The sequence below is a fragment of the Ovis aries genome, chromosome 8 (genome assembly GCF_016772045.2).
Source record: "Ovis aries strain OAR_USU_Benz2616 breed Rambouillet chromosome 8, ARS-UI_Ramb_v3.0, whole genome shotgun sequence".
NCBI classification, from domain to species: domain Eukaryota; kingdom Metazoa; phylum Chordata; class Mammalia; order Artiodactyla; family Bovidae; genus Ovis; species Ovis aries.
The window spans coordinates 86227421-86254245 of NC_056061.1; the positions used below are offsets into that span (position 1 = coordinate 86227421).

General features: G+C 42.5%; 1 protein-coding gene across 2 annotated transcripts in view; it reads left to right on the forward strand.

Annotated features, from left to right (window-relative positions):
• PACRG (parkin coregulated) overlaps window positions 1–26825 on the forward strand; it is a 536203-nt gene that overhangs the window by 289194 nt on the left and 220184 nt on the right. For both annotated transcript variants that reach the window (XM_004011445.5, XM_012183225.4), the window contains exon 4: window positions 11172–11321. In XM_004011445.5, coding sequence (XP_004011494.2) covers window positions 11172–11321 — 150 coding nt within the window. The remainder of the gene's footprint in view (window positions 1–11171; window positions 11322–26825) is intronic.

The following is a 26825-nucleotide window of genomic DNA, read 5'->3' on the forward strand; positions in this document are numbered from 1 at the left end:
TGGCTTCTGGGGTCTAGTGATGGCTGCACCGTGTTGTACAGATTGGTGCATCTTCTCGAGTTCGGGAGATTGATGCACACCCCTAAATAGTTGCTGTGGTCACTGGTGGAAGTTGCGAGGAAATGCCCTGTAGCATGATCAGCAGGCTCTTCCTGAGGGACATGTCGTGTTGGATATGCGTCGTCATGGCCCCCGGTGGGGCTGTGAAGTCCAGCTGCCTGGAGGAAGCTACTCACTGTCCTTCCTCTCTGTCCGTTTCTCTCCCACTTAGCCTGTCAGTTGCCTTACTGCCTTTAATTCTCCATCAAAGAGCGTCATGATGCAAAACCTGGTGTCCCTCTGCGTGAAGTCCTACAACGTAAATAATGTGGGAGTGGACACGAGGTGATAGTAGCCTGGGGCAGAGGCTAGATATTCTCAGAGGCATTTAGTTACCTGCTCACTTGCCAGAAGAAAAATTCCTTCCAGACCCATGAGGGCGAATAAAACCAGGTCTACCCCTACGTGAATAGAGAAGAAGACTCAGAATGAGCCAAAATAAAAATGATGAGGATGGAGATTACAGCTGTCCATGCCAGAAGGTCACAGTAGAATGAGGGAAAGAGCTAAAAGTAGCCTTACTGCATTTCAAACTGTATCTACTGCCTATGGCCGTCCCTTTCCCATTCTCGAACAAACACGCTCTCTCGCCCTTCCTGTGTTGTTGAGAGCAAGGACTCTGAAGTCAGCCTCCCCGCTCAGAACTCTAACTCTGCCACATACATACCAGCTGTCAGACAAGGTCACCACTTGGGGGCTGAATTTATAAAACTGATTAGTTTAGTGATTAAGTGAGAAAGTACACTTTAAGCTCTTAGCAGAGGCTGTCATATGTGATAAACATTAGGGTCGTCCTTATCATCACCATCAGCATCATTCTCTACTGGACTGTGGCGACAGATTTTGGGTACACAGGATAAAACCTCACATCGTTATCTTCATCTTTCCACAGGAGAGCTGAGCTTTAGTCAGGGAACTGCACTACTGCAGAGTGTTGCTTGTTTTTTTGTTTCTGTATTTTTTTTTTTTCAAAATATGCCAGGAAACCCACCTGCATCAGGATGATTTGTTCACCAAGAACAAACACGTAAGCTCAGGTCCCAACAGGTGTCTAGTCTGACTGCTCAAAGTCCATGCTAGCGCCTGTGTTCACTGAGAAGCTCTGAACATCTCTCCTGAGCAGGCTCCAAGTCTGGGGCTGTTATCCATCAGGATTTGGTAGGATGCTAAGAAGTGGAGTCTAACCACAATAAGCACAGGCTTTGGGCTCATGCAAACCTGGCCATTAACTAGCTATGTGGTTTTGATAAATTAATTATTTCACCTTTCCCAGGGGTTTGGGAAAAAAAAAAAAAACTTCCCAAGCATTCGGTAAGGATTCACAGATCATATAGGTTGGAGGTTTAGCACAGTGCCAAATCAAGTTGGTAATAATAGTAAAGTATTATTTTTACCTCCTTAGTGTTCCTTCATGGTATGTCTCTACAGACTTCCTAACTCTGGGTCATCAAAAAATTAATAGATTTGGATTTTGTAACATTGGACTTGGTCAAGTATGGACCATTGCAGTATTCCAGTAGGGACAATGCAGGTTGATACTAAACCATCAGAGCATGTTGCCTAAATTCAGTTATTCACAACATAAGGAAAAAAGAAAGTGCTTAATTCTTCAACCATTTCTGTATCTTGCCTTCAAGAGAATTCTTGCCAGATGCCTTGCGATATAGTCTTTTATGATCTCTTTTGTGAGTGAACTTGTTAGAACGCATGAGATAAGCTTGGCCTGACATTCCAGAGAGCTCACACTGGCTCCTAGTAACCATGCTGTCTTCCTGAAAGCTCTCAGATCACTTGCTTAAATAGTAATAATTAGTCCTAGAATTGTACCAGATATTGATGTCAAGCTTAAAGTGAAGTCTCTCAGTCGTGTCCGACTCTTTGCTACCCGATGGACTGTAACCTACCAGGCTCCTCTGTCCATGGGGTTTTCCGGGCAAGAATACTGGAGTACTGGGCTGCCATTTCCTTCTCCAGGGGATCTTCCTAACCCAGAGATCGAACCCGGGTCTCCTGCATTGCAGACAGACGCTTTACCGTCTGAGCCACCAGAGAAGCATTTCTTCTTTGGGGAGGAAAAGGCAGCTCCTTTTTTGGAAAGTAGTGTATCTCCTTGTCTTCTGTTTTGTAGCACACCCTGCAACTGTCTCGTTTTGTGAATAGCCTGGGTGCACTCTACCTTTGTTCACAGACTGCTACTTCTGTTATCTGAAAGCTAGTTCAGACTTAGACACCTTTTCTCAACCAAAGGAAGAAGCATAACCCTAACTCTTAGAAGCAATGCCTGCTTGTCACAGCAGATTGTCGCTTGCTTATACTCCAAGAGTGGTCCCAAGACTGGCCAACTCCTTCATCTGGTTGTCATTCCACCGTCACGCATTCCTTCAAGTTGAACTGAGTCAGCAGTATGGGACAGGGGAGCAGGCCACTCCAAAGAAACCGATCTTCCTCTGCTTTTTGACAAAGGACGGTACTGACAAGTTTACTCTCAAATACTGTTAGAGACTTCAGACAAATACTGCATGAGAGCAAACACAGGCCCAGCCCTGCTTGCAGGAAGATCGAAGAGGAGCCTTGAATGAGATTGTTCTTCAGGTTCCTCTGGGCCTAGAAAGTTGTGAGTACCAAACAGGTCATGCTGCTGACTATAATGTGGAGACCACCTTGGTAACTGGTGGTCTTGTTTATTTCAGCAAATTATATCAATTGTGTATCTGTCTTTAAAACTAAGTGTTTAGTGAAAAGAAAGGCCAAACACTGTCACCAAATACTGAGTTGTATTCTATCATCCTGAAAAGTGAAAAAATCAAACTGTTTGGTCTCTCAGTCGTGTCTGACTTCAGGTGACCCCTCCAGGCTCCTCTGTCCATAGAGTTCTCTAGGCAAGAATTACTGGAGTGGGTTGCCATTCCCTTCTCCAGGGGGATCTTCTCAACCTAGGGATTGAACCTGGGTCTCTTACATTGCAGGTGGACTCTACCATCTGAGCCACCAGGGAAGAATATAATCTTATCTATCAAATAAGGGGAAAAGTTACCCACTTGGAATAACAAAGTTTTGATGGAAAATCTGAATTTTGCATTAAAATAATCCCTTCTGTATGAGATTAGAGAAAAAAAAATGATGCTTTTCTTATAACACTTATTGGAAAACAATGAATTTCAGAAAAATGGTAATACTTTTAATAGACTTACTCCGTAAAATAGCTAAGCTAATTCTCTGATGCTTTAATTGAGAACTCAGGCCACATGATATTTGCTTGTATAGCAAATGAGTTCTGTTTTGGAAGGAGAGTAATTTCTGTAATTTTAAAACCTAAATTTGGTTTGAGCGTGTATTTTGAATTCATTATATTCTGAAAATTAAAAATGGATATGTTTACAGCTCCTTGACTAGCAAAATTTATATTCATTTCAGTTTAATTCAACTAATATGATATTGGTCACAGCAATGTAATTATTAGTTAAATATTTCAACATCAGGAAAAATAATACATAAAATACTTTAGGATATCTATAATAGGAAAATCATAAAGACAGAAAGTAGATGAGAGCTTACCAGAGGCTCAAGGGGAAGCGAGTGGAGAGGGCTTTTTTTAAAAAGAGGTATAGAGTTTCTGTAAATTTGGAAATAGTGGTGATAATTGTACAACATCGTGAATATAACTAAGCCACTGAATTGTATACTTAAAAATAGTTAAATAACACTTTATATTATATATATATTCTACACAGTAAAATTAAAATACATAAGATATCAAAATAAGAATGATTCAAACACTAGTAAACCTAACAAAGGGCTTCCCTGATAGCTCAGTTGGTAAAGAATCTGCCCGCAATGCAGGAGACCCCGGTTCAACTCCTGGGTCGGGAAGATCCGCTGGAGAAGGGAAAGGCTACCCACTCCAGTATTCTTGGGCTTCCCTTGTGGCTCGGCTGGTAGAGAATCTGCCTGCAATGTGGGAGACCTGGGTTCGATCCCTGGGTTGGGAAGATCCCCTGGAGAAGGGAAAGGCTGCCCACTCCAGTATTCTGGGCCTGGAGAATTCCATGGACTGTACAGTTCATGGGGTCACAAAGAGTCAGACACGACCGAGCGCCTTTCACTTTTACTTTCAAACCAAACAAAAGTACACAGAATCTACATGAAAAGTACCGTAAAGCTTTTCTGAGGGGATTAATGAAAGAAAAATAGAAACAGGTGAAGAAATACATGTTCCTGAATGGAAAGATGGCCATTTCTGACTATTCTCTACATTTGTTGGAAATTTTTATCAAAGTGCCAAACACTTCTTAACCATATCAAATTATTCTAAATCTCATCTTAAAATGTAGATAGCAACAAAACCCTACTGTATAGCACAGGAAACTCAACTCAGTGTTATGTGCCAGCCTGGAGCCGGGGGTGGGGCAGGGGGGGCGGTCTGGGGAGAACGGATACATGCACAAGTACGGCCAAGTCCCTTCATTCAGTTCACCTGGAGCTATCACAACATTGCTAATCAGCTGTGCCACAATACAAAATATTTTTGGCATTAAAAAAAACCAATTTTTTAAAAAGAACAATCAAGAAAATATTGAGAAAGAACAAGGAGACAGGGCTAGAGTTCTGCTACATTAAAACATAAATTATGATCAGGAAGAATAATATTTTAGGTAAGTAGGCAGAGGAACTAAAAAGCCTCTTGATGAAAGTGAAAGAGGAGAGTGAAAAAGTTGGCTTAAAGCTCAACATTCAGAAAATGAAGATCATGGCATCTGGTCCCATCACTTCATGGCAAATAGATGGGGAAACAGTGGAAACAGTGTCAGACTTTATTTTTTTAGGCTCCAAAATCACTGCAGATGGTGACTGCAGCCATGAAATTAAAATACGCTTACTCCTTGGAAGGAAAGTTATGACCAACCTAGATAGCATATTGAAAAGCAGAGACGTTACATTGCCAACCAAGGTCCGTCTAGTCAAGGCTATGGTATTTCCAGTGGTCATGTATGGATATGAGAGTTAGGCTGTGAAGAAAGCTGAGCGCCGAAGAATTGATGCTTTTGGACTGTGGTGTTGGAGAAGACTCTTGAGAGTCCCTTGGACTGCAAGGAGATCCAACCAGTCCATTCTAAAGGAGATCAGCCCTGGGTGTTCTTTGGAAGGAATGATGCTAAAGCTGAAGCTCCAGTACTTTGGCCACCTTCTGCAAAGAGTTGACTCATTGGAAAAGACTCTGATGCTGGGAGGGATTGGGGGCTGGAGGAGAAGAGGATGACAGAGGATGAGATGGCTGGATGGCATCACCAACTCGATGGACGTGAGTCTGAGTGAACTCCGGGAGTTGGTGATGGACAGGGAGGCCTGGCGTGTTGCAATTCATGGGGTCACAAAGAGTCAGACAAGACTGAGCAACTGAATTGAACTGATGCAAAGTATGTTAATTAAAAAAAGAAAAGTAGTGTAAAAAAGAGTATTTTTAAATGGAATAAAGTCCAGTGTCTACATATGTCCATGGTAAGATAGATCTCTATTGTCTGCATCTGAGCTTATAAATCCCCAGCTTTTACTGTGTTTACATTCTATTTTCAAAATAAGAGCACAGTGAAAATATACTTTATAATCTTCTTTACTCAACTGTATCTTATAAACATTTTCTTATTTTTCAAATATTTTCTATTACTGATGACTTTACTCAACTGTATCTTATAAACATTTTCCTATATTTCAAATATTTTCTATTACAGATGACTTTAATAAGTTGATAATGTCCCATTTTACAGGCATACTAGATTTTTCTTAGATCAGTATTTTGAAAACATTTAGTTTGCCTCTCATAATAATTAATAGTATTGATAGCATGCTTTCCTATAGCTCTTTCTGCACAGCTTCATCCTTCCTTTGATTAAATGCCCAGAAGTGAAATTGCTGGGTCACGTGTCCATGCATGCTGTTTGTAATGGTTTTCAATGTGGTATTAGGAGAGTGCCTCTTTCCCCAGGCCTACTTCCATTCTGAGTATTAAATTTCCAAAACCTTGTTGTTAATATGATACTCAAAATTATAGAGAAGTGTTTCCTTTCATTTGCTTATCAACCAAGTTGAAAGTTTTACAATAATCATTGTTCTCTTGTGTTTATTAATTTGTGTATTATCTATTCATATTATTTGCCCATTTTTTAAATTAACAGGTTCCATCTTTTCCTGGTTTGTGACAGCTATTTGTATATCAAGGATATTAACATTAATACCATATGTCAAAAAGATTTTTTAGAATTTGTTGTCTGCTTTTGCACTTTGTGTGGTGTATCCAATTTTAAAAGAAATAGAAATATTTCCATCTGATCTGCAGTAGTGAATCATACCTAATAGTAGAAAATGTTCTCACCTTGCAAAAAAGTCATAGCAATAATGGGTTTTATGCTTGAGGAAATCATACATGTAACTTATAACCATCTAAGATGAATACGTTTTACCACTTTGACTTTAAATTATTTTTCCCTTATTCTTCAACAATTTCTATATATCTGGAAGCTCTGTCTTGTTGATTATACTTGAAAGCAGTAAATGGTACAATAGAAATCCAATTTTCTGAATATAAAGGTTCTCCTGGTTTATCTATAATGTCAGTAGATTTCTCATGTTAGACCCTTTTCAAAACCTTAAATCTTGAGTTCAAAGTCCTTGCTTACATCTTGACAATTGCTTTCAGACCCATCAACACAAGAATAAACACATTTCTTCTCTTTCAAACTACAGAATCATAGTCTCTTTATATCTGTTAACATAATTTTTCAAAAGAAAAGACCTTTGCTTCCAAAGAAACCTCTTTTTTATTTAATTCTATTGGGACAGTAAGAACAAAAAGACTTCCAATTTAATGGTATTTCTTAATTTCATGAGAATGAGGAAGAGGAATAGAGGAACTGACATGGGAATGGACAATATTAAAAAAAAAAAAAAAAAGAAAATCTCTTGGGTGAAGTTAAGGGGCTTTTATAGTTCATTGTGTGTGTGTTCAGTTCCTCAGTCATTTCCGAATCTTTGTGATCCCGTGGACTGTAGCCGGCCAGGCTCCTCTGTCCATGGGATTCTCCAGGCAAGAATACTGGAGTGGGTTGCTGTGCCCTCCTCAAGCGATATTCCTGACCCAGGGATCAAACCCATGGCTCTGACGTCTCCTGCGTTGAAAGGCAGATTCTTTACCACTGGAAGCTTCATACCCTGGCTGTATTTCACAGCTCCTGCAGAAGTTTTAGAGCCATTACCCGGTCATTTAGGATGACTCACTGTTCCATTTTAGACGCCATTAAGAGTAACATCTCAGGCATTTTATTGTCAGTCATTATCAGTTCATTGACAGTTATCGCAATCATGTTAATTCAGTTGGGGTTGCAATGAGATCAAATATATTTTCCTAATACTATTATTACTATCCATGGTCAGAGAGATGATTAATTTATCCCCAAGTGATCAATTAATTATATATATCGGGATAAACTTATATGTAATAAATGTAATAAAACATTCAGCTGAATGTGGCCATGAGTCCTTTTTAAGCAGGAGAGTGGGATAGAAGGATGAATAGAGAGAAAAGGCAGAAACCTGGGAGTTGAGGCATCTGATCCTACTTGATTAGTAAGACAAGATGAGACCTAGGAATCTTGTAACTTGGGGGAAAGTACTACAGCCTCACTCTCCTTTTATGTCCAACTACACATACTCACATAGTTCTTCCCGTCATTCCTTGATGATCCCAAGAAAAACATATACACGATGATAAAAACCATTTGGAAGACTATTTCTTTGCTATCTTGGGCTTTGTTCCCACATTGCTAACCAGAACTTTATCCTTATGAGCTAGAGTAGACCTTATAAAAGAAGTCCTTTACCCAAAAGGAGGGAATCTAGCCTGCCTTTCTTTCTCTGCGTAAGTAACATCCACTCATCCCTTAGGTCTTCACCTGTGTCTAGGAGCTTTCCTTACTTTCTAGACTGAGCTGAAAGCCCATTTTGACTTGCCGCTTCAATACCATATCCTTCTTATGAAATCTAAGTATACTTGCAGTATTTGTCCAGTATCTTCTTACATACTGTTTCACCAGCTCAAAGGGGCTGAGTACTCTGCCTTGTTCACTTCTGTATCTCCAATTCCAAAAATAATGGCTGGTACATAATGCATCCTCAATAAATATTTCATGAATGAGGATTAAGTAAACTAATATATATAAAGAACACTCAGTTTAATTACTGGTATATAGAGGTATCCAATACATGTTAATTACTAGCATATGAACAGACATCTGTACCGTACTGAACCCTAGACATGGTGAACTTCATTAGTAAGCTTTCGGAAACAATGTCCACTGCCCATAACATTCAGAATGATGTTTCTGAGGGCTCCCAGTTCTCGTCCGTAAAATGAAGCGGGGTCAGTCGGTAGGGATCGACGACCTCTGGCTTCCTAAATAGACAAAGCAACTTTTCACTTGGATAAGACCAGAAAAAAAGGATCCCACTGCTAACTACAGGACACTCTTCCTGACCTCCCTCTCCAAGTTCCCATGGTCCTCTGAGGCGCCACTCTTGACTGTCTCATTACTACAGCTTTTAGGCTAAATTATAGCATTCTATTTTTGGTTGTTTTTCAAAAGATATGGTATGGCCTGCAGTGTGTCTGAGTGCTATAATGATGAGCCATCATGCAACCAAATTCCATAGTTATATTTAACTTGGTTCTCTGAGTTAAAAGTCAAGCCATCCCTATTCATTGCATTTGTGTTTACTTTCAAACCAAACAAGAATGTAGTCTGAACTGGGCCACGAGTTGTGAGGCTGCCCTGCGGTGGTTTCAGACCTCAACCCCCATTTTGTTGTTAGAGGGGATGAAGCTGACCACAGTTTATTCTAAAAAACTTGCTAGTGATTTCATAGGGAATAACTATGAAACCAGTATAAGTGATACCTTATATTCTTGGATTTTTAATAGAGAATTTAATTTGGTTCCAACTTACCCTAAGAGTCACCTTTGTGCCTAACTAGTTTATGCCAGTACTTTATTTTTTTTTAGGAAGTGGTGTGGGGGAGACTCTGAAGTCTTTGAGCAGGTGGCAAGATCATCGATCCTGCTCTGAGAAGGTTAATCCAGCAGCACAGTGAAAAGACAGGTTGCGGGAGGGGAGCAAGACAGAAAGAAGGCAGGGGGGTCAGCAGGGCAGGGCGGAGCTCCAGTGGAGGAGGTCCCAGGGCCAGAGCCGGAAGAGGTGGTGAAGATGGAGCCCCAGGACCAGATGAGTGAAGGGGAGGGTGGGAGGAGGACACAGATTCAAGAGCAGCCTCAAAAAGAAAATGCTGGTGATAAGATGACTCCGTAACGTGAAGAATGCAAAGGATGAGAAAGAGATCTTGGCCCTGAGCAGCTAGGAACCTGGCTGTATCAACATGGGGCAAATAAGAAAAAGAAGAAGTGTGAGGAGGAAGCTTATCTTTGGAACAAACTGGATCTGAGGGGGCTAGCAAGACCCAGGCTCCTGGGAATGTGAGCTGAAGTTCAGGAACAAGGTGAGGACTGCCTCACAGGTGCCTTGACCATGGCGTCATTCTTTTGGATAGCTTAGTTCCTTTCATCCCTCCATAAATGATATATACTTTTTAAGGTCCTAGTCAGTTTTCTCCTTAGAAAGTAGAATATTACAAATAAGAGCCTCTAACTTTGTGCTGAGGTAGTCTCGGGCATCACGGTTTTATCATTCACCATCTTTGACCTTCTATAATGCGTGCTAAGTCACTTCAGACTGACTCTTTGGAAACCTATGGCCTGTAGTCCACCAGACTCCTCCGTCCATGGGATTCTCCAGGCAAGAATACTGGAGTGAGTTTCCATTCCCCTCTCCAGGGGAATCTTCCCATGTCAGGGATCAAGCCCATGTCTCTTGTGTCACTTACACTGGCCGGCAGATTCTTTACCACTAGCATCAGCTGGGAAGCCCACCTTCTCTAATCAATGCTGTATATAGCTTTTCTATTTAAATCATGGAATTTGTAGCTCAGTCGGTAAAGAATTTGCCTACAGTGCAGGAGACCCGGGTTCGATCCCTGGGTTGGGAAGATCCCCTGGAGAAGGAAATGACAACCCACTCCAGTATCCTTGCCTGGAAAATCTCATGGACAGAGGAACCTGGTGGATTGCAGTCCATGGGGTCGCAAAGAGTCGGGCACGACTGAGCGACTAACACATAAGAAAGTAAGTAATAAGTTCTTATAGTTAAGGAAACTGGGACCAAGAAAGTATGGGGAGTTGGTCAGGTTTACACAGCCAGTTATCAGCAGCCTGGTCCCGGGCCCTCTGCACTCCCCACTGGAGCAGGTTTCCAGACTGTGAAACGTGGGGGACGCCAGACAACCCACTGTCTCCTCTCCTGCCTCCGGTACAGCTTGTACTGTGCCTTCAGAATTGTTCTTTAAAAGCATTTGTATTCCTTTGGTCTCTTAATTACTCCCAAAGTTCTGAGCATTAAAAAAAAAAAATTGCTTTCACTCCCTACTTTCTTGAGAGTCTAAATATGGTCACTGTCCCTTCTACCAACAGTATTCTCGATTTTTGTAACCAGTCTATAGTTTCTGCTCAAACACAGCATACCCAGTCCCTTCTCCCCCCTCAAGTGTTTTTTTTTTTTTTTCATGGCAGTAGTTTTAAGCATAGCATGGACTGCTATCTGAAAGGGATTGTTGCATAAAAATTGATCTCTTGTCCACCTCCATAGGGTCCTTTAACTCTGGTGATATGAACTGATCTTTTATCTTTCATGTTACCCAGCCATCACCAGCCTCTTCTGTGAAGGACAATGAGTTGCTTTCTTAGGACTGATGAGGAATCAGTGCAAGCTGGGAGAAGAGATATTAATAATACACAAACGAGATCCTGTTTCTTGCATTAAGAGCTATAAACATCTTTCCAAGCTGTAATCATCAAGGTTCGTCCCGTTGGCGATCCCCAGCAGAGTACAGTGTAATTAAATGGCCTACAGAATGACTTCACCCTGACACTGTAGAAACTAATGCTCTTCCTGGCTTGTTCCTTTCCTACTGGATAGATGCCTTGAACCTACGGAACCGCCAGGTCATCTGCGTCACTCTCAAAGTCCTACAGCATCTGGTTGTGTCAGCTGAGATGGTGGGTGAGGCGTTGGTGCCCTACTACCGGCAAATCCTTCCCATCCTGAACATCTTTAAGAATAAGAATGGTGAGTTACCCCAGGAATCACAATGTCTTTTAAGCACTAAAAAAGGGGGAGTGCTTTGAAGTAGAGTTAATTAGCAACACATTTAGGATTTATTATTGCATATAAACCAAGATCCACTTAGCGATCTAAACAGCATAACCCCTACCCCTTCTCCTCCTACTCCCTAGGGAAATAGTCAAATTAACAATTTCATTTATTATTCTTCACACGTACAGCTTACTTAGCACAGAAGCACTGAAGCAGTTCTGTAATCTTACAATAATAAAATTGTAAAGTTTTTAACTGTCTTTGAATATATTGGTAGGTTTTGAGTTTGTCCTTTCTCTTGATAGTGATTCTGCCTTTAGGTATTTTCTCTTAAAATTAAAGTTACTTTTTTTATTAACTGCTGCTGCTGCTGCTGCTAAATCGCTTCAGTCGTGTCCGACTCTGTGCGACCCCATAGACGGCAGCCCACCAGGCTCCTCCGTCCCTGGGATTCTCCAGGCAAGAACACTGGAGTGGGTTGCCATTGCCTTCTCCAATGCATGAAAGTAAAAAGTGAAAGGGAAGTTGCTCAGTCGTGTCCAACTCTTAGCGACCCCATGGACTGCAGCCCACCAGGCTCCTCTGTCCATGGGATTTTCCAGGCAAGAGTACTGGAGTGGGCTGCCATTTATTAATTGATTTAGGATGAATTTTAAAAACAATATTATTAAAATCTGGTACAGGTTGTTTGGAGAGTTTTAATACATGTTCTCCTATTTCTTAAAAAAATAGAAAAACAGATAATCTTACTGTTACTTAGTTACTTAGCTGATGGTAAGTACTGATTTAAAAAATATATGCTGATGCATTTATTTAAAAAAATATTATTCTGTGGAAAGCGCTGGTGCACTCAAGTGAATCTGCTTCACCCAAACAAAGGTATGAGCAAGTTGTGCTGACCTCCTGGGAGGCAGTGAATGTACATCTGTTTATTGACCATGTGATTTTCCTTTTGTACCTGTTGAAACGATGAGAATCTAGTTTTCTTTCATGTTGCTAACTTTGAAGTCTCATATTTCTCATATGCACGGTGTAAGTCAACATTTGATGTTAATTTCTGACAGCCATGTAAATAAGTTAGTAATTTAGTGGAACAGTGCATGAAAACTTTGCAATATAATCTGCTTACTGTATAGAGAGGAAAAAAAAATCAAACCCCAAACTGCACATATGACAGCTTCCGTCACAAACAAGTCCTTTGTTTGGAATCATTATTTTTCATATAATTCCTAAATTACTGTTAAAAGTCTCCTTATATCAGGCAGACTATTCAGGGAATCAGGGATTCATCAGAGTCTGTAGCTATCTTTCAGTAGCAGGACCTACTTACATGTTTAATGTCAAGCATGTTTAGTAAAAATGACTTCAGCTAGGGTTATAGGAGCTTAAGAATGCTCATAATGGGATGAATTGATACACACTGCAAAATATTTAAGAAATATAGAGTTAATGTAGACATTTAGATGAGATGGTTACTCTTTCAGGAAAGTAAAAGTTGGGTGTTAGTAATTCAACATTTATGATCTAAACTGAAACTTTTAGTTACAGCATTTCTACTTTGTGAAACTTGCGTAAGTATTCCTGATTCATAATTCATACTTTTACTGTCTAACAGCATCAAATAAGAGGTAGAGATAAATCAGAAATGCTAGAGATAAAGTCAGAGATGAAAGAATCAGGGAACACCCTCTCCCAGAAATCTCAGTTATAGTCAACACTTCTGAGTTGTGTGATTGGCAAATGTGTCCTCAGTAACCCTCACAGAAGCCTGTGATGTGTGGACCATTACTGGCTCTAGTTTTCCACTGTGACTCTTCTGCGGAAGCATTTCCTTCTGCGCTTGGCGGTCGTGAAAGGGGAGCACCAGCGTCTTTTCCACCTTGCACAAGTGGGAGTAGGGGCCGCCCCCACATGGGTTAATGTCCTCCCGGTCCTTGGACCTGGAGCTGGAATCTAAGCATCATTTGTGTCTTCGTATAAAAGAAGAGAAACAGTGATATTCAAAAGGTGATTAGAATCTCCTCGTCCTCAAGGAACCCTGTAAAGAGTAAGTACACCTGCCAGGAAGACAGATAAATCTCTTGGGAGCCCTAGACTGTTCAAACGAATTGGCTCCCGTTTCTGCCTCGTTACATTGATACTATCAATACTTATTTAATTCTTTAACTTATAAATGTTCATATGCTTCACAAAAGAAGTGATTGGGTTTAGGAATATACCCCTATTTCGATTTTATCAAAGTGGAGATTTTATCGTTTCTATCACAGCCTTAATTGGTCCCACACACAGCTAATTATCTTGGAACGTTTCTAAATGGAGGCACCAGGAATTTGACATTCAACTATTTTTCTGGTTAATATCTTTCTGACATTTGAGGGGGAAAAATATTAGCTTCAGCTTCATTTTCTACTTATCTTAGAAACCTGTCAGTACAATGCCAGAATGCAGTTTGCTGTATTTCCAGAGGGTCCTATTACCAAACTGGAGCATTCTAGCTCTAAAACGCAAAACTATTCTTCAGAGTGGCTATTTCCACAGCTCCAATCCTGCCAGTAGAAACTAATCACAGGATTCACAATTACAATAGTATTTTCAGCCTGAAAACAATTTAGCTTTGATAGCATTTTAATAAATGTTGCTTCACGATCATATTCTATTCATATCCACAGAACCACATTTACATTTTTATCTAAGCAGATGTCTTTAGTGACAGATATATTTACCTAAAAATAGATTAGAAATTTGCGGCGTTAAGATTAGGAAAAAAAAAAATTCATTCTTAATTTCGGCGTTTCTGAGAGTAACTTCATTTTCTGTTTCCTTTTTCCCTACTTACGCATAATCGATGTCTTGTTCAATTCATAGTCAGAGATATATTTCTTTCCAGTTCTATAGCAAAATGTTTTTGAGACCGAGACCCAATATAAATGACTGAAAGAAAGCATGAAAGAGAGGCTATTCCTTCAAATATAGTGACTTTGCCCTTCTGCTAGTGTTCTTTCAAAGCACAAGCTTTAGCATAATTCGACTGCCTGCTCCTTTTTTGCAATTTCTGTCCTGTTTTCATGTCAGCTGGACCTTGTCTGACATGATCTGAGGGGCCGAGCAGTTTGCCAGTGCACCGCCGGGCCAGCGGTCTCCCCAGGGGACCAGTGGGGATAAGGCAGAACCCGGAGGAGTGGGTGCCGCTGTTAGCACAGCCTGTGTCCCCAGCTCCATCTATAGGTGTGGAAACTTACCCCAGCCCCACAAGATCAGGCCTGCTCTAGGACATAGAGTGGCTGGAACTTCTGTTTATGAATAATACACTTTTAAGTGTTTGTAATTAGACTGTGCTTTAAAAAAACGCAACAGGCAAGTGGGTGAACTGCAAAGTGGGATAAAGAGTAGCATTTGAGAGCAGAAGAGATGTGACCTTAGGCGGATCATGTAACTTCTCTGAACTTAAACTTCTTCATCTGCACACGATACGTTGATAACGTCTTTTCTGCAGGTCGGCATGACACATTGAGATCACGGCCGCCCCTTCACGTGGGGCCTGGCCTTGACTTTTAAACAAGAGTCATTATCCTCTGACAGCATTACGAATGTGTGCTCCGACACTCAGTCCTTTCCGACTCTCTGCAACCTCATGGATGGTAGCCCACCAGGCTCCTTTGTCCCTGGGATTTTTCAGGCAAGAATAGTTGAGTGGGTCACCACTTCCTCCTCCAGGGGATCTTCCCCACCCAGGGATCAAACCTGTGTCTCTTTTGTCCCCTGTGTGGGCAGGCAGATTCATCAGTAGTGCCTCCTGGGAAGCCCCAGACAACATTATATACACATATAATGTTATACACGTATATGATACTGTAAACCAATGTAGTGATGCTATATAAATTAGTATAATGCACAGGAGTAAGTGCTTTAATGTATTATGTCCCCTGATGGTAGCTCATCCCCTGGTCCTTCTGTGGGCCTGTGAGTGAGGCATGACCTCCTGGTTTACCCAGCTCACCAGCACCTCTGTTTCAAAGGACTCATCCTGCCTCTGATTGCCAACACCAGGTGGGGGCCAGATAAATTAAGGACTCTGTGACTCACTGAGGGATAACTGGTTCTCTAATCCATCTCTCCCTGGCTAACTCAAATATGTGCCAGATGTTTGGGGGTAGGTCCTTATTTTCAAAAGAGAAGCCAAGTGTGACAAGCAGGGGTGACTGGATCAGGGTCCTCTTTGGAAGATGCAAACTAGCATCTAAGCTTGAACTTGTTTTCTTTAATTCTGAGTAATGAATCGTGGACACCTAAGATAGGCTGACTTTCCAGGGACTGCTGTGGAGCGAAAGAGAGATAAGAGTTTCTATGACAGCAATCTCTTCTTTCCTTTGTTCTTTCACAAACATTATTAAAGGTTTCAGAAAATGAAGATGATGGGAATGCTCAATTTACAGCTTTCAGAGAGGTGGCTACAGAATTAACGATGCAGTGTATTACATTTGAGAAACATGAGCCAATAAATGGCATTAAAACATTTACAGTTAAAATATGGGGCTCTGCCAGCAGAGTAGGGTTTTCCAACCACCCTGCTTTTCAGAGGCAATCCTTACTTGGGTCCTTTTTTTTTCCTAATTGCGCCAGTAGTCCTGAAATAGCTTCTAATGGAAACAGTTCGGAGATTCCACATATCAACAGCTCTAATAATACATTAATTTCATGTCACAGAATATGCAGAAGTAAATGAAATAATGAGGTAACATGCCCCCATGTGTGTGAACATCAAACAGTCTTAGATTTGAATACTTCCTAAAATGTATGCTGTAGCCTATAGAAGTCCATGAAAAGAGATTTAAACTTTCAGCTCAGATTCAGACAAATTAAATAACACGGGAAATAAAGCATTAAATTGAATTTTGGGGATTTTTAAAAGTTTGTACCAGATCTTTCACCCTGATATTTAACTAGTTTCTGAAAAATAGAAACAACTGTTTTCCACTAATAGTCTATTTAAGCAGCTGCTAATGAGAACCTAAGGATTCCCAGTCAACCTGTTTCATATACTCTTCATGTATTTCTGTGAGTTCTATGGGACCTATTTTTATGGTCCTTTAAAATGCTGATGAACTTTTGAGAGCTGATTGTTTACAAAAAATTTCTGTAGTTCTTATGTCTTACAATTGACTTGCATAAAGTTTATTTCACAGAGCTTTTAATTTTGAATTAAGAGTACCCCCGCCCCACGGAATTCTATACAAATTTTAGCACAATTTAGAAATTTGCTTCGTGTTTTCTTCAGCGTCATTATGTTTATGAGACTCGAAAGCCTTTTAATGTCCTAAGTTTACAGAGCAAACTATTATTAATAGAATACTACGCCACAATTCCTGAAAGGTGGATTTAGGATGATTATATATCTATCTAAACTCTCCGGAACTCTTCTTCCACTCAGACATAACTAGCTGGTGTGAAAAGAATCATAGGAGTCTAAGAGATGCCAGATTCACGTAACTGCCCTTTGATCAATGCCCCTCTCCAAATGTACCAAACTACACTTTATCAGACTATTAGTTTCATGGCCAAACTGTGTTGAACTTTCTTTTTTCTGTGCAGAGTGTGGCACACCGAGAAGAATCAGTTGCTTAATATGTGGTTGTGTGAAATGTATTCACTCACCTAGTCTGTATGACCATTACTTGTTTATCCAGTCCTATCCTAAACAGCCCCACTACTTCATGAGATGTTGTTGTTCAGTCACTGGGTCATGTCCAACTCTTTGCCACCCCGTGGACTGCAGCACGCCAGGCTTCCCTGTCCGTCAATGATCCCACCCAATCATCTCATCCTCCATCATATCTTTCTCCTCCTGCCCTCAGTCTTTCCCAGCATCAGGGTCTTTTCCAATGATTCAGCTCTTTGCATCAGGTGGCCAAAGTATTGGAGCTTCAGCGTCAGCATCAGTCCTTCCAGTGAATATTAAGTGTTGATTTCCTTTAGGATGGACTGGTTTGATCTCCTTGCTGTCCAAGGAACTCTCAAGAGTCTTCTCCAACACCACTTCATGAGCTAGCTTGTCCTATTTCCAAAGAGAAAATCACTCCCTATAGTAAGCAAAATACATGCCAGATATTACTATCTGGTTTATATCTCTCATCTGAACCACACAGGATAATGTCTAGTCCCTTTTCCAAATGGCAGGCCAGCAAACATTATATAAAACTTTCCTACCACTTCAGTCTTCACTTCTCCAAGTTCAATGTCCTTTCTTCCAAGAATTCCTCACAAGATCTTCTAGAGCCCTGACGATCTTATAGGATGGAGATGGTGGACACACGCACCTGTGAACACTGATGGTTCTGCAATGACCCAAGAGAGCGGTCCCATGGGACAGAAGGTCCTGGGAAAAGAGGCTTCCGTGCCCTCACTTGATGCCCCTGTACGTGGTCAGTCCATAAAATGGACATCTTGCCCCTGTGAAATCTTACCATTATGCTGGGGGCAGGCATATACTTTCAACTGCCTCTGCGTGCTCTTCCCTGTAGACCGCCATGGGTGCATCTGCCCAGAATAAACATTCTTCTCAGTGTCTCTATATCTTGAAACACATGGCCTGCTAGGATGATGACCAAGGGGATCAGAATCTGCTTCTGAAGCCTGTGTAGGCTGTGTAGGGCCACTGTAGTGAATTACCACAAACTGAGCGGCTTAAATAACCAGAAAGTACTGTGTCAGTTCTGGGGGCCAGAAGTCCACACCCCAGGTGTCAGCAGAGTCACACCCTCCAGTGTTTTGGTGGTGGTGGTGGTTGTTGTTGTTCAATCCCTCAGTCATGTCCGACTCTTTGCGACCCCAAGGACTGCAGCACGCCAGGCTTCCCTGTCCATCACCAACTCCCGGAGCTTGCTCAAACTCATGTCCATCGAGTCAGTGATGCCATCCAACCATCTCATCCTCTGGCGTCCCCCTCTCCTCCTGTCTTCAATCTTTTCCAGCATCAGGGTCTTTTCCAATGAGTCAGTTCTTCACATCAGGTGGCCAAAGTATTGGAGTTTCAGCTTCAGCATCAGTCCTTCCAGTGAATATTCAGGACTGATTTCCTTTAAGATGGACTGGTTGGATCTCCTTGCAGTCCAGGGGGCTCTCAGTCTTTTGGGGAGAATCTGTTCTCTGCCTCTCTCCTCGATTCTGGTGGGTCCAGCCACCTTTGGGGTTCCTTGGCTTGTAGAGGTATCACCTCAGTGGCTGCCTCCCTCTCCACATGACGTTTCCCCCGTGTGTCTGTCTCTGAGTCTCATCTCCACTTCTTATAAAGACACCTGTCCTTGTCAGGCTTGGACTAGGGGCCCACCCTATTCCCATATGACTTCATCTTCACCTTACTAATTACATCGGCAATGACCTGATTTCCAGATGAGGCCAACTTCAGAGGTTCCAATAAGGACTTGAGTTTGGGAAGGAGGCTCTTCAACTTAGACCAGGTAACTCTTTTCCAGGGTGTGTGGTGGTATAGCCCCGCCATTGATGAGTAAAGCCGGAGGTTTTGCATGCCTTCCATTCATCCCATCACATCACCATCACTGAACTGGACCTAGTTGCATAAAGCCTGATGAGAACTCCCTCATTTAACAATGAGGAAAAGCTTTCTTCCTTTTCCTTTCATCAGGAAGTGAGTGTTTAGTTATGAAAGGAAAGAGATCTAGGTACGTTTGGAGTAGAGGAGTTGGCAGGAAATTGATTTTTTTTTCCTCTTTGGTAATGCTGAAAACTAACAGAGAGAGTCAGCAAATGCCCTCACACTGGGTGCTTCCTGGGATGTCCCGCGCTCCCAAGGGCACTGCCGCCACCCTCCGTGCAGAGGACCGCAGGCACCCACTCTAGGCGGCAGACTGCATCATCTGCGCCTGTCCCTGCCCACCCAGGTGGGTGAGAGGGTCAGGCCACTCTGCCTGCATGCGGTTTGGATCAGTAAATAGGGATTCCGCTTGTGAACCAGGACAAGTGGGACAATATGTGGAAAAGCAAGTGGCGGGCGGGTGTTTAAGAGTGAAGGCGCGGCGTCATGTTTCTGGGGCAGGCACCCTGGCTCAGGGCTTGTGAGCCTGGCCTGGTTGCAGAACCGCTCTGTGCCTTAGTCTCCTTGGTGTGAAAAGCGAGTTGTTGGGAAGAGGACAAACAGCTCAGTGACCTGCAGAGAACTGTGGGCGATGATTTCATAGAAGTGTGGGCAGCATGAGAGTAATGGGGGTGGATGATGAAACGTGAGTGAAATTGCTTTAGCGACTACTGGGTGTTAACCTGTAGTCTTATCGCCTATCTCACAAGATGGAGAGAATTATACATAGGTAGTTTTGTGTTCCCTCAAAGAAAGTGAAATTAAATCTGTTTTAGAATTAATATAAGATTTTACTGCGGTGATTAGATGAAAAATAAATATTCAAGAATCAATATATTTTTTTTATGTGCCAGTAGTCAAAAAATGCAATACAAAACTTGTTTTCTAGATGCTAATAGTTCCTGCTTGCAGAGATATTCCATCAGAGATAAACTTTTACTGTCCAGCTCTCCCTCCCCCAGAAGATAGTTCTAATTCCTCCTTTGGACCCCTCAGTTCACTTCAGAAGCAGGCAGAAGTATTTAATCAAAGGGCTTTGCCTTGGTAAACCGGAGATCTATCAGGAACTGCCTGCCCCGGTGGAGCCTCTTTCCAAGACAGACCCTGCTTTCAGTGTCTAAATAACTTTTATGTTCGTAGTTTCTCTGTATGAGTCTTAACAACGCTTAGTGTCCAGGTTTCATCCCGGGCGTCCCAGGTTCACTTGCATCTGCTTCATCATTCTAGTTTCACCACTGCTCCCACCGTGTAAGTTCACCTCAAGGGATCAGACTGTCAGGAGAACTCTGAACTGTAGACAAATTCAGCAGCCAGGCACATCTTGAGAGTCCTGGATCAAAGGCAAGTTTAGTGGATCAAGAACAATTTGCATTTTTAGTTAGTCGTAAAAAAATAAATTTCCATTCACCACTTCTAAACTGAAGTAGAGGATGGCATCATGGACTCGATGGACACAAGTTTGTGCAAACTCTGGGAGATGGTGATGCACAGGGAAGCCTGGTGTGCTGCAGTCCATGGGGTCGCCAAGACTCAGACACGACTGAACAACGAAAGAGGGCCGCAGGTCATGCGGAAAGAAAGACTTGACAGGGGGTTGGAATCGAGGGGCCATTCGTGCCCCACCACCTGCTCACTCGAATGGGCCACATGGCCCACACCCTGGTCCTTTTCCTCAAGAGACCATCCTCAACCCAGGCCGAAGACTTTCAGGAAACAGCCGGCCTCCCAGGAACCTTCGCGGATCCCGCTCTGACGTGGAGAACAGCGTCGTCCTCTGTAGGTCTTCCTGACCTCTCTCAGGCTGGGTGGATTCTATTTCCTGGCCTGCCCAGAGGCAGGGAGAGAGTGGGGATAACCGGCCATTTGTTAACCTGTCGGCTAAGCTCTGTTTGCAGTGTGTGTTTTGTTAGCCATCGGGCCCCCTCTGAGTACTCCACAGAGACCTACAGACCAAGGGATCTGATGCCAGCTGGTTCCCAGTCCTTAGCCCTTTCACTGCTCACTGGCACCTTCCTGAGCAGGAGATTCCACCAGGTCAGCTAAGACCTTTGAGATATGCCTCCGGATATCTGTGTAATATGCTTGAATGTATACAAAAGCTCACAATGGACCTCCAGTGAGCAAGCATGCAAATACTAACCCAACAGGGGAAAAAAAAGTGTTCTTTTCTGTTTATGCAGAAAGAAAGTTTTACTTAATCGGCCCAAGAAAGCATATAATGATTTCTAAAGCTTTAATTTAAGGAGATTCCTTTATTCGGGCAGATTATACTTTGTACTTTTTAAGTCACCTAAAATATCACCTGTTCTGGATTTACGGATAATTAAGGTCTCATTCTCATTTTCCTTTATATGAAAATCTTTCAGGAGCGCCAGAAAATGGCTTTTTAGGGGTCTCTATGTGGGCACTGCCGAGAAAAATAAGAATGTCACCAGTGTAATTGTTGCCTTGAATATTCGTTATTCATGACATAATTAAAAGGCAAATTTAAAAGCAGGTTGGAGACCCAAAAAGAAAAATTTTTAAAGCCTCCTTCAGTGGGGGAGCCTTGCCCTGACACTGCGTAAAACTCAGCAAGACCCGCGCTATTCCATTCACTCAGAGGTTCCTCAGGCACTTTGAGTCACATACGCAATTCCAGTGCTTGAGTCCCTTCTTTTAACAGAACTGATCAAAACTGGAAACTTCCTCTACCTTCAAGTATTCTTCTCTCTCCCTGCTTGGGTTCGCTCTGGATTGGAAGCTGGCGGTGGGAAACGGCTTCGCCTCTGTTTCTTATGTTGTCCCCCTCCCGAAGCCCCGGAACCCTGGCTCCCCAGGTCTCCCCGCACAGGGTTGTCAGGGTCGGGGAGGCGAACCACGAGGACTGGGAGCCTCTTACTGATGGAGGCCGCCTTGAGCCGGTCCCCCCACCCGCAACGCGGTTCTCATCCCCTGCATTCACCTCCAGTTTAGAGCTCTGGTCCCTCTGCTCTTCTGGAAACCGTCATCCAGGGCGGAAAAGATCCCATAGCATCGCTCCCTCCCACTTGGAAAAGATGCTCGCTCACCCCGGGCCCGGGAAATGCTGGGGCCCCAGCGCCCCCGGTCCTGCTTCCCGGGCTCTGTTCACTTCTCATCTTCATGTTGCCCACTGCTGGGAGCACACAGGGCCCTTCCTTCCAGGGGGGTAGGGTTGGCACGGAGCACAGCCACAGCCGCCTTCAAAGAAATCCCGGACCTCTGAGCACACGCGGTCTCTCTTGAAAAGCCTGAACTGTCCAGTCGTGGGATGGGTCCCCTGAAAGCCCTCGGTCCTGCCACTGATGAAGCTCTGGCCCCACGATGCCCAGCTCGACTCCACGCCACGCTGACTCCGGTTTACTCGAGCCAAACACCAACCTGTAGGAAGAATTTTCCGCCTAGTAGGAAATAAGCTTTCGATTTTTATCGTCCTCCTCAAAAATCTATATTTTTCACATTGACAGCAAGGAGGAATGTATATAGTCAGCATCAGCTTAACCATCAATGAAGGAGGAATTGAAAAATACAATAGACACATTTCCTTAGAAAAACTGCAAATATTACTGATATTTCTTTGCTTGCCTGCCTTCTGTATGAGGCTCTCATATACATCTTGGATTAATGTTCCAAGTAATAAAGAAAAAAGTAATGATGGCAGGGTTATTACCAGTACAGTTCTGTTTGGATCCTTCCAAGATCAATTTACTTTTTCCCCCCAAAACACGGTACTTTAATATCAGCTTTTTGTGAGCCTATTTATATCCATTTTGAGATGGCGGTGAACAAAAAAATGACGCTCCTTTCAGTGACTTTTAGATTTTGCAAAACTATTACAGCTCCGCCTCTTCTTCCTCCGGATGAATCCCATATTTTTTTTCTTAAAATTTATTTCTTGAGCCCTGAAGTTATCTTTATCACAAACTAAAAAACTAATTAATGATACAATATTTAAATTTTAAGAGCAATAATATAATTGGGCCATACTAACAAGATTATTGCCCAGTAATTCTCCCACTATTGCCAGCTCTGCTTCTGCCTCCAGTCTGGTTGAGTGTTTATACAGATAAAGGCTTTGAGGAGTTTGTAGTTCTTCTAATGGGAATCACTGAATATTATCTATGTTTCTGTGTGAGTGTATTGCTTTCTTGTAAATATCGTAAATAACCATCTAACTAGGTGGCGAGAGGTAGGTCTGTCTAGAAAATGTATTATCCTTTCAAGTGAAGTCACTCAGTTGTGTCCAACTCTTTGCCATCTCATGGACTGTATCCTACCAGGTTCCTCTGTCCATGGAATTTTCCAGGCAAGAGTACTGGAGTGGGTTGCCATTTCCTTCTCCAGGGAATCTTCCCGACCCAAGGATCGCACCCAGGTCTCCCGCATTGCAGGCAGACGCTGTACCGTCTTTGCCGCCAGGGAAGCCCAAATACTGGAGTGGGTAGCCTATCCCTTCTCCAGCAGCTCTTCCCAACCCAGGAATCGAACCAGGGTCTCCTGCATTGCAGACAGATTTTTTTTTTTTTTTAACCAACTCAGCTGTCAGGGAAGCCCTTTCAAAGTTTCTTATAAACTATGAATATAGAATGATGATATTCAAGGGAAGCAGTGCAATGTTTATATTTTTGTGAGGAACAACCACAATTTTTTAAAATTTCTGTTAGGGTTTTAGGCAACAACGTAATAAGGGGAAGGGTGTGATGACAAGCCTGTCAAAATCTGCTCACATGCTTCTTTTCTTAAACACCTGCCGAGCTGGCCATTGCTTGCTGGGCCCCTGGGCCTGCTTTCTCTTCCCTTAAGGCTGGTCTCATACCTCCAGGAAGACAGATGCAGCAGGCAAACTCCAGGAGCCACTGAGAGCAGTGTGTGTTTCACCTGTTATTTGGAAGATGCCAAAGAGGACCACACAGTACATTATTCATTGATTCATTGAATAAAAAATTGAGTGTTTACCGTGTGCCAGCACAGCAAATCCTCCCCTGTTGTTCAGTCCCTAAGTCGTGCCCATCTCTTGAACTGCAGCATGCCAGGCTCCTCTGTCCTCCAGTGTCTCCCAGAGTTTGCTCTAATCCATGTCCATTAAGTTGGTGATGCTCTCTAACCATCTCATCCTCTGCCACCCCCCCTCCTAGAAATCCTTGAAAGATTGAAAGTGTGCTGTCTTGCAGCCATTTCCCATTTACCAAATGCATCAGACACCTTTGCAGCCTTGCCCTGTGTCTGAGTCAAGACACGCCTCTGCAGGAGACCTGAGTAGTGAAGGAGGTTTCCACCCTCAGAAGAAAGCAAACTGGAGCTTCCTTATGACCATACACCACTCCCCACCACCACCCCCCCCCCCGCCCCCCACCAACCTCTTCTATACTCTTGGGTAATTGACCCTGAGGTCAGGGCACCAATTTGGGACAGGAAAATCCTAGATTTGATGGGAGCCCTGTTGAGACTCTTCAGTGGAAAGAAGAGTGCTGCTTAGACTTAATGCATTTTCTGAGCAAATGAAATAGCGAGCAATGTAAGAAAGACGTAGATTTACCACCATGACCATTAACTTCTTGTAGGAGAATGGGGGAATCTGCCGCCTCAGCCTGGTTCCGCTTTATGAGGAGACGCTCCTTAAGTGAGCAGCCTTCACATATTGTGATTTAGTTTGTTTTGATTTCCAGCTTTATTGAGATGTCCTTGACACATAGTATAAGTTTAATTGCAAAGCATTATGAGTTGATATATGTATATGTTATGAAGTAATTACCAGATGAAGGTGAGTTAGCACCTGTCACCTTACATCATTACAAATTTGTTTTCCTTGTGATGAGAACTTTTAAGATCTATGGTGGTATTAGCAACTTTCAAATATGTAAGACAGTGTTGTCAACTGGAGTCACTAAATATTGTTAATCAGCTGTCTCTTAGAATTTCTAGGACCAAATTTTTCTGAATCTTTGTTAAGTGCTCCTTTATACATAATTCCTGCTAAATTTTTGCCAAGAACTACTTTATGATAAGGGGCTTCCCTGGTGGCTCAGACGGTTAAGCGTCTGTCTACAATGTGGGAGACCCGGGTTCGATCCCTGGGTCGGGAAGATCCCCTGGGGAAGGAAATGGCAATCCACTCCAGTACTATTGCCTGGAAAATCCCATGGACAGAGGAGCCTGGTAGGCTACAGCCCATGGGGTTCCAAAGAGTTGGACACGACTGAGCGACTTTACCTTACCTTACCTTACTTTATGATATGTGTGTTGTGTTTATAAACTCATCCAAAGAGCATCTGAGACTATTAGACCTGAAACTATTAACCAAGTAAATTTGAGAGTCTATCCAAAGGCATAAGACATAGACCATGGGGGACAATGCTTTATCTAGAGCATTCTCCAATGTCAGGAATGCTTCATAGGTCTAGACTTATTCTAATCTAATTGGCCTAGAGAGTCAAATAGCAATAAACTAGAAACTCTAGGGTCTTTTTAAATGTCTGGATATAGTCACTAAAATATAAATTCCATGAGGACAAGAACTTTAATCTCTTTGTCACTGCTTTATCACCAGTTCCTGGGCATTCTTAAATCAATAAATATTTGCTAAATAGATGGGTGAGTAGATAGATGGGTAGGGTATTCATTTACTCTTGCCACCATAACAAACTGCCACAAATCTAACTGCATACACAATCAGTTTCGTTCAGTTCAGATACACAGTCATGTCCAACTCTTTGCGACCCCATGGACTGTAGCACACCAGGCTTCCCTGTCCATCACCAACTCCCGGAGCTTGCTCATACTCATGTCCACTGAGTCAGTGACACCATCCAATCATCTCAACCTGTGTCATCCCCTTCTCCTCCTGCCTTCATTCTTTCCCAGGATCAGGATCTTTACCAGTGAGTCTGTTCTTCACATCAGGTGGCCAAAGTATTGGAGTTTCAGCTTCAGCATCAGTCCTTCCAATGAATATTCAGAACTGATTTCCTTTAGGATGGACTGGTTGGATCTCCTTGCAGTCCAAGGGACTCTTAAGAGTCTTCTCCAACATCATAGTTCAAAAGCATCAATTCTTCAGCACTCACCTTTTTTTAATGGTCCAGCTCTCACATCCATTCATGACTAATGGAAAAACCATAGCTTTGACTAGATGGATCTTTGTCAGCAAAGTAATGTCTCTGCTTTTTAATATGCTGTCTAAGTTTGTCATAGCTTTTCTTCCAAGGAGCAAGCATCTTTCAATTTCATGGCTACAGTCACCATCTACAGTGATTTTGGAGCCCAAGAAAATAAAGTCTGACACTATTTCCATTGTTTCCTCATCTATTTGCCATGAAGTAATGGGACCAGATGCCATGATCTTAGTTCTTTGTTTTTTAATTTTGAGTTTTAAGCTAACTTTTTCACTCTCTTCATTCACTTTCATCAAGAGGCTCTTTAGTCCCTCTTTGCTTTCTGCCATAAGGGTGATGCCATCTGCATATCTGAGGTTATTGATATTTCTCCCAGCAATCTTGATTTCAGCTTGTGCTTCATCCAGCCTGGCATTTTGCGTGATGTACTCTGCATGAAAGTTAAATAAATAAGCAGGGTGACAATATACAGTCTTGACATACTCCTTTCCCAGTTTGGAACCAGTCTGTTGTTCCATGTCCAGTTCTAACTGTTGCTTCTTGACCTGCATACAGATTTCTCAGGAGGCAGGTAAGGTAATCTGCTATTCCCATCTCTTTCAGAATTTTCCACAGTTTGTTGTGATCCACACAGTCAAAGACTTTGGCATAGTCAATAAATCAGAAGTAGATGTTTTTCTGGAATGCTCTTGCCTTTTCTATGATCCAATCGGTGTTGGCAATTTGATCTCTGGTTCTTCTGCTTTTTCTAAAACCAGCTTAAACACCTGGAAGTTC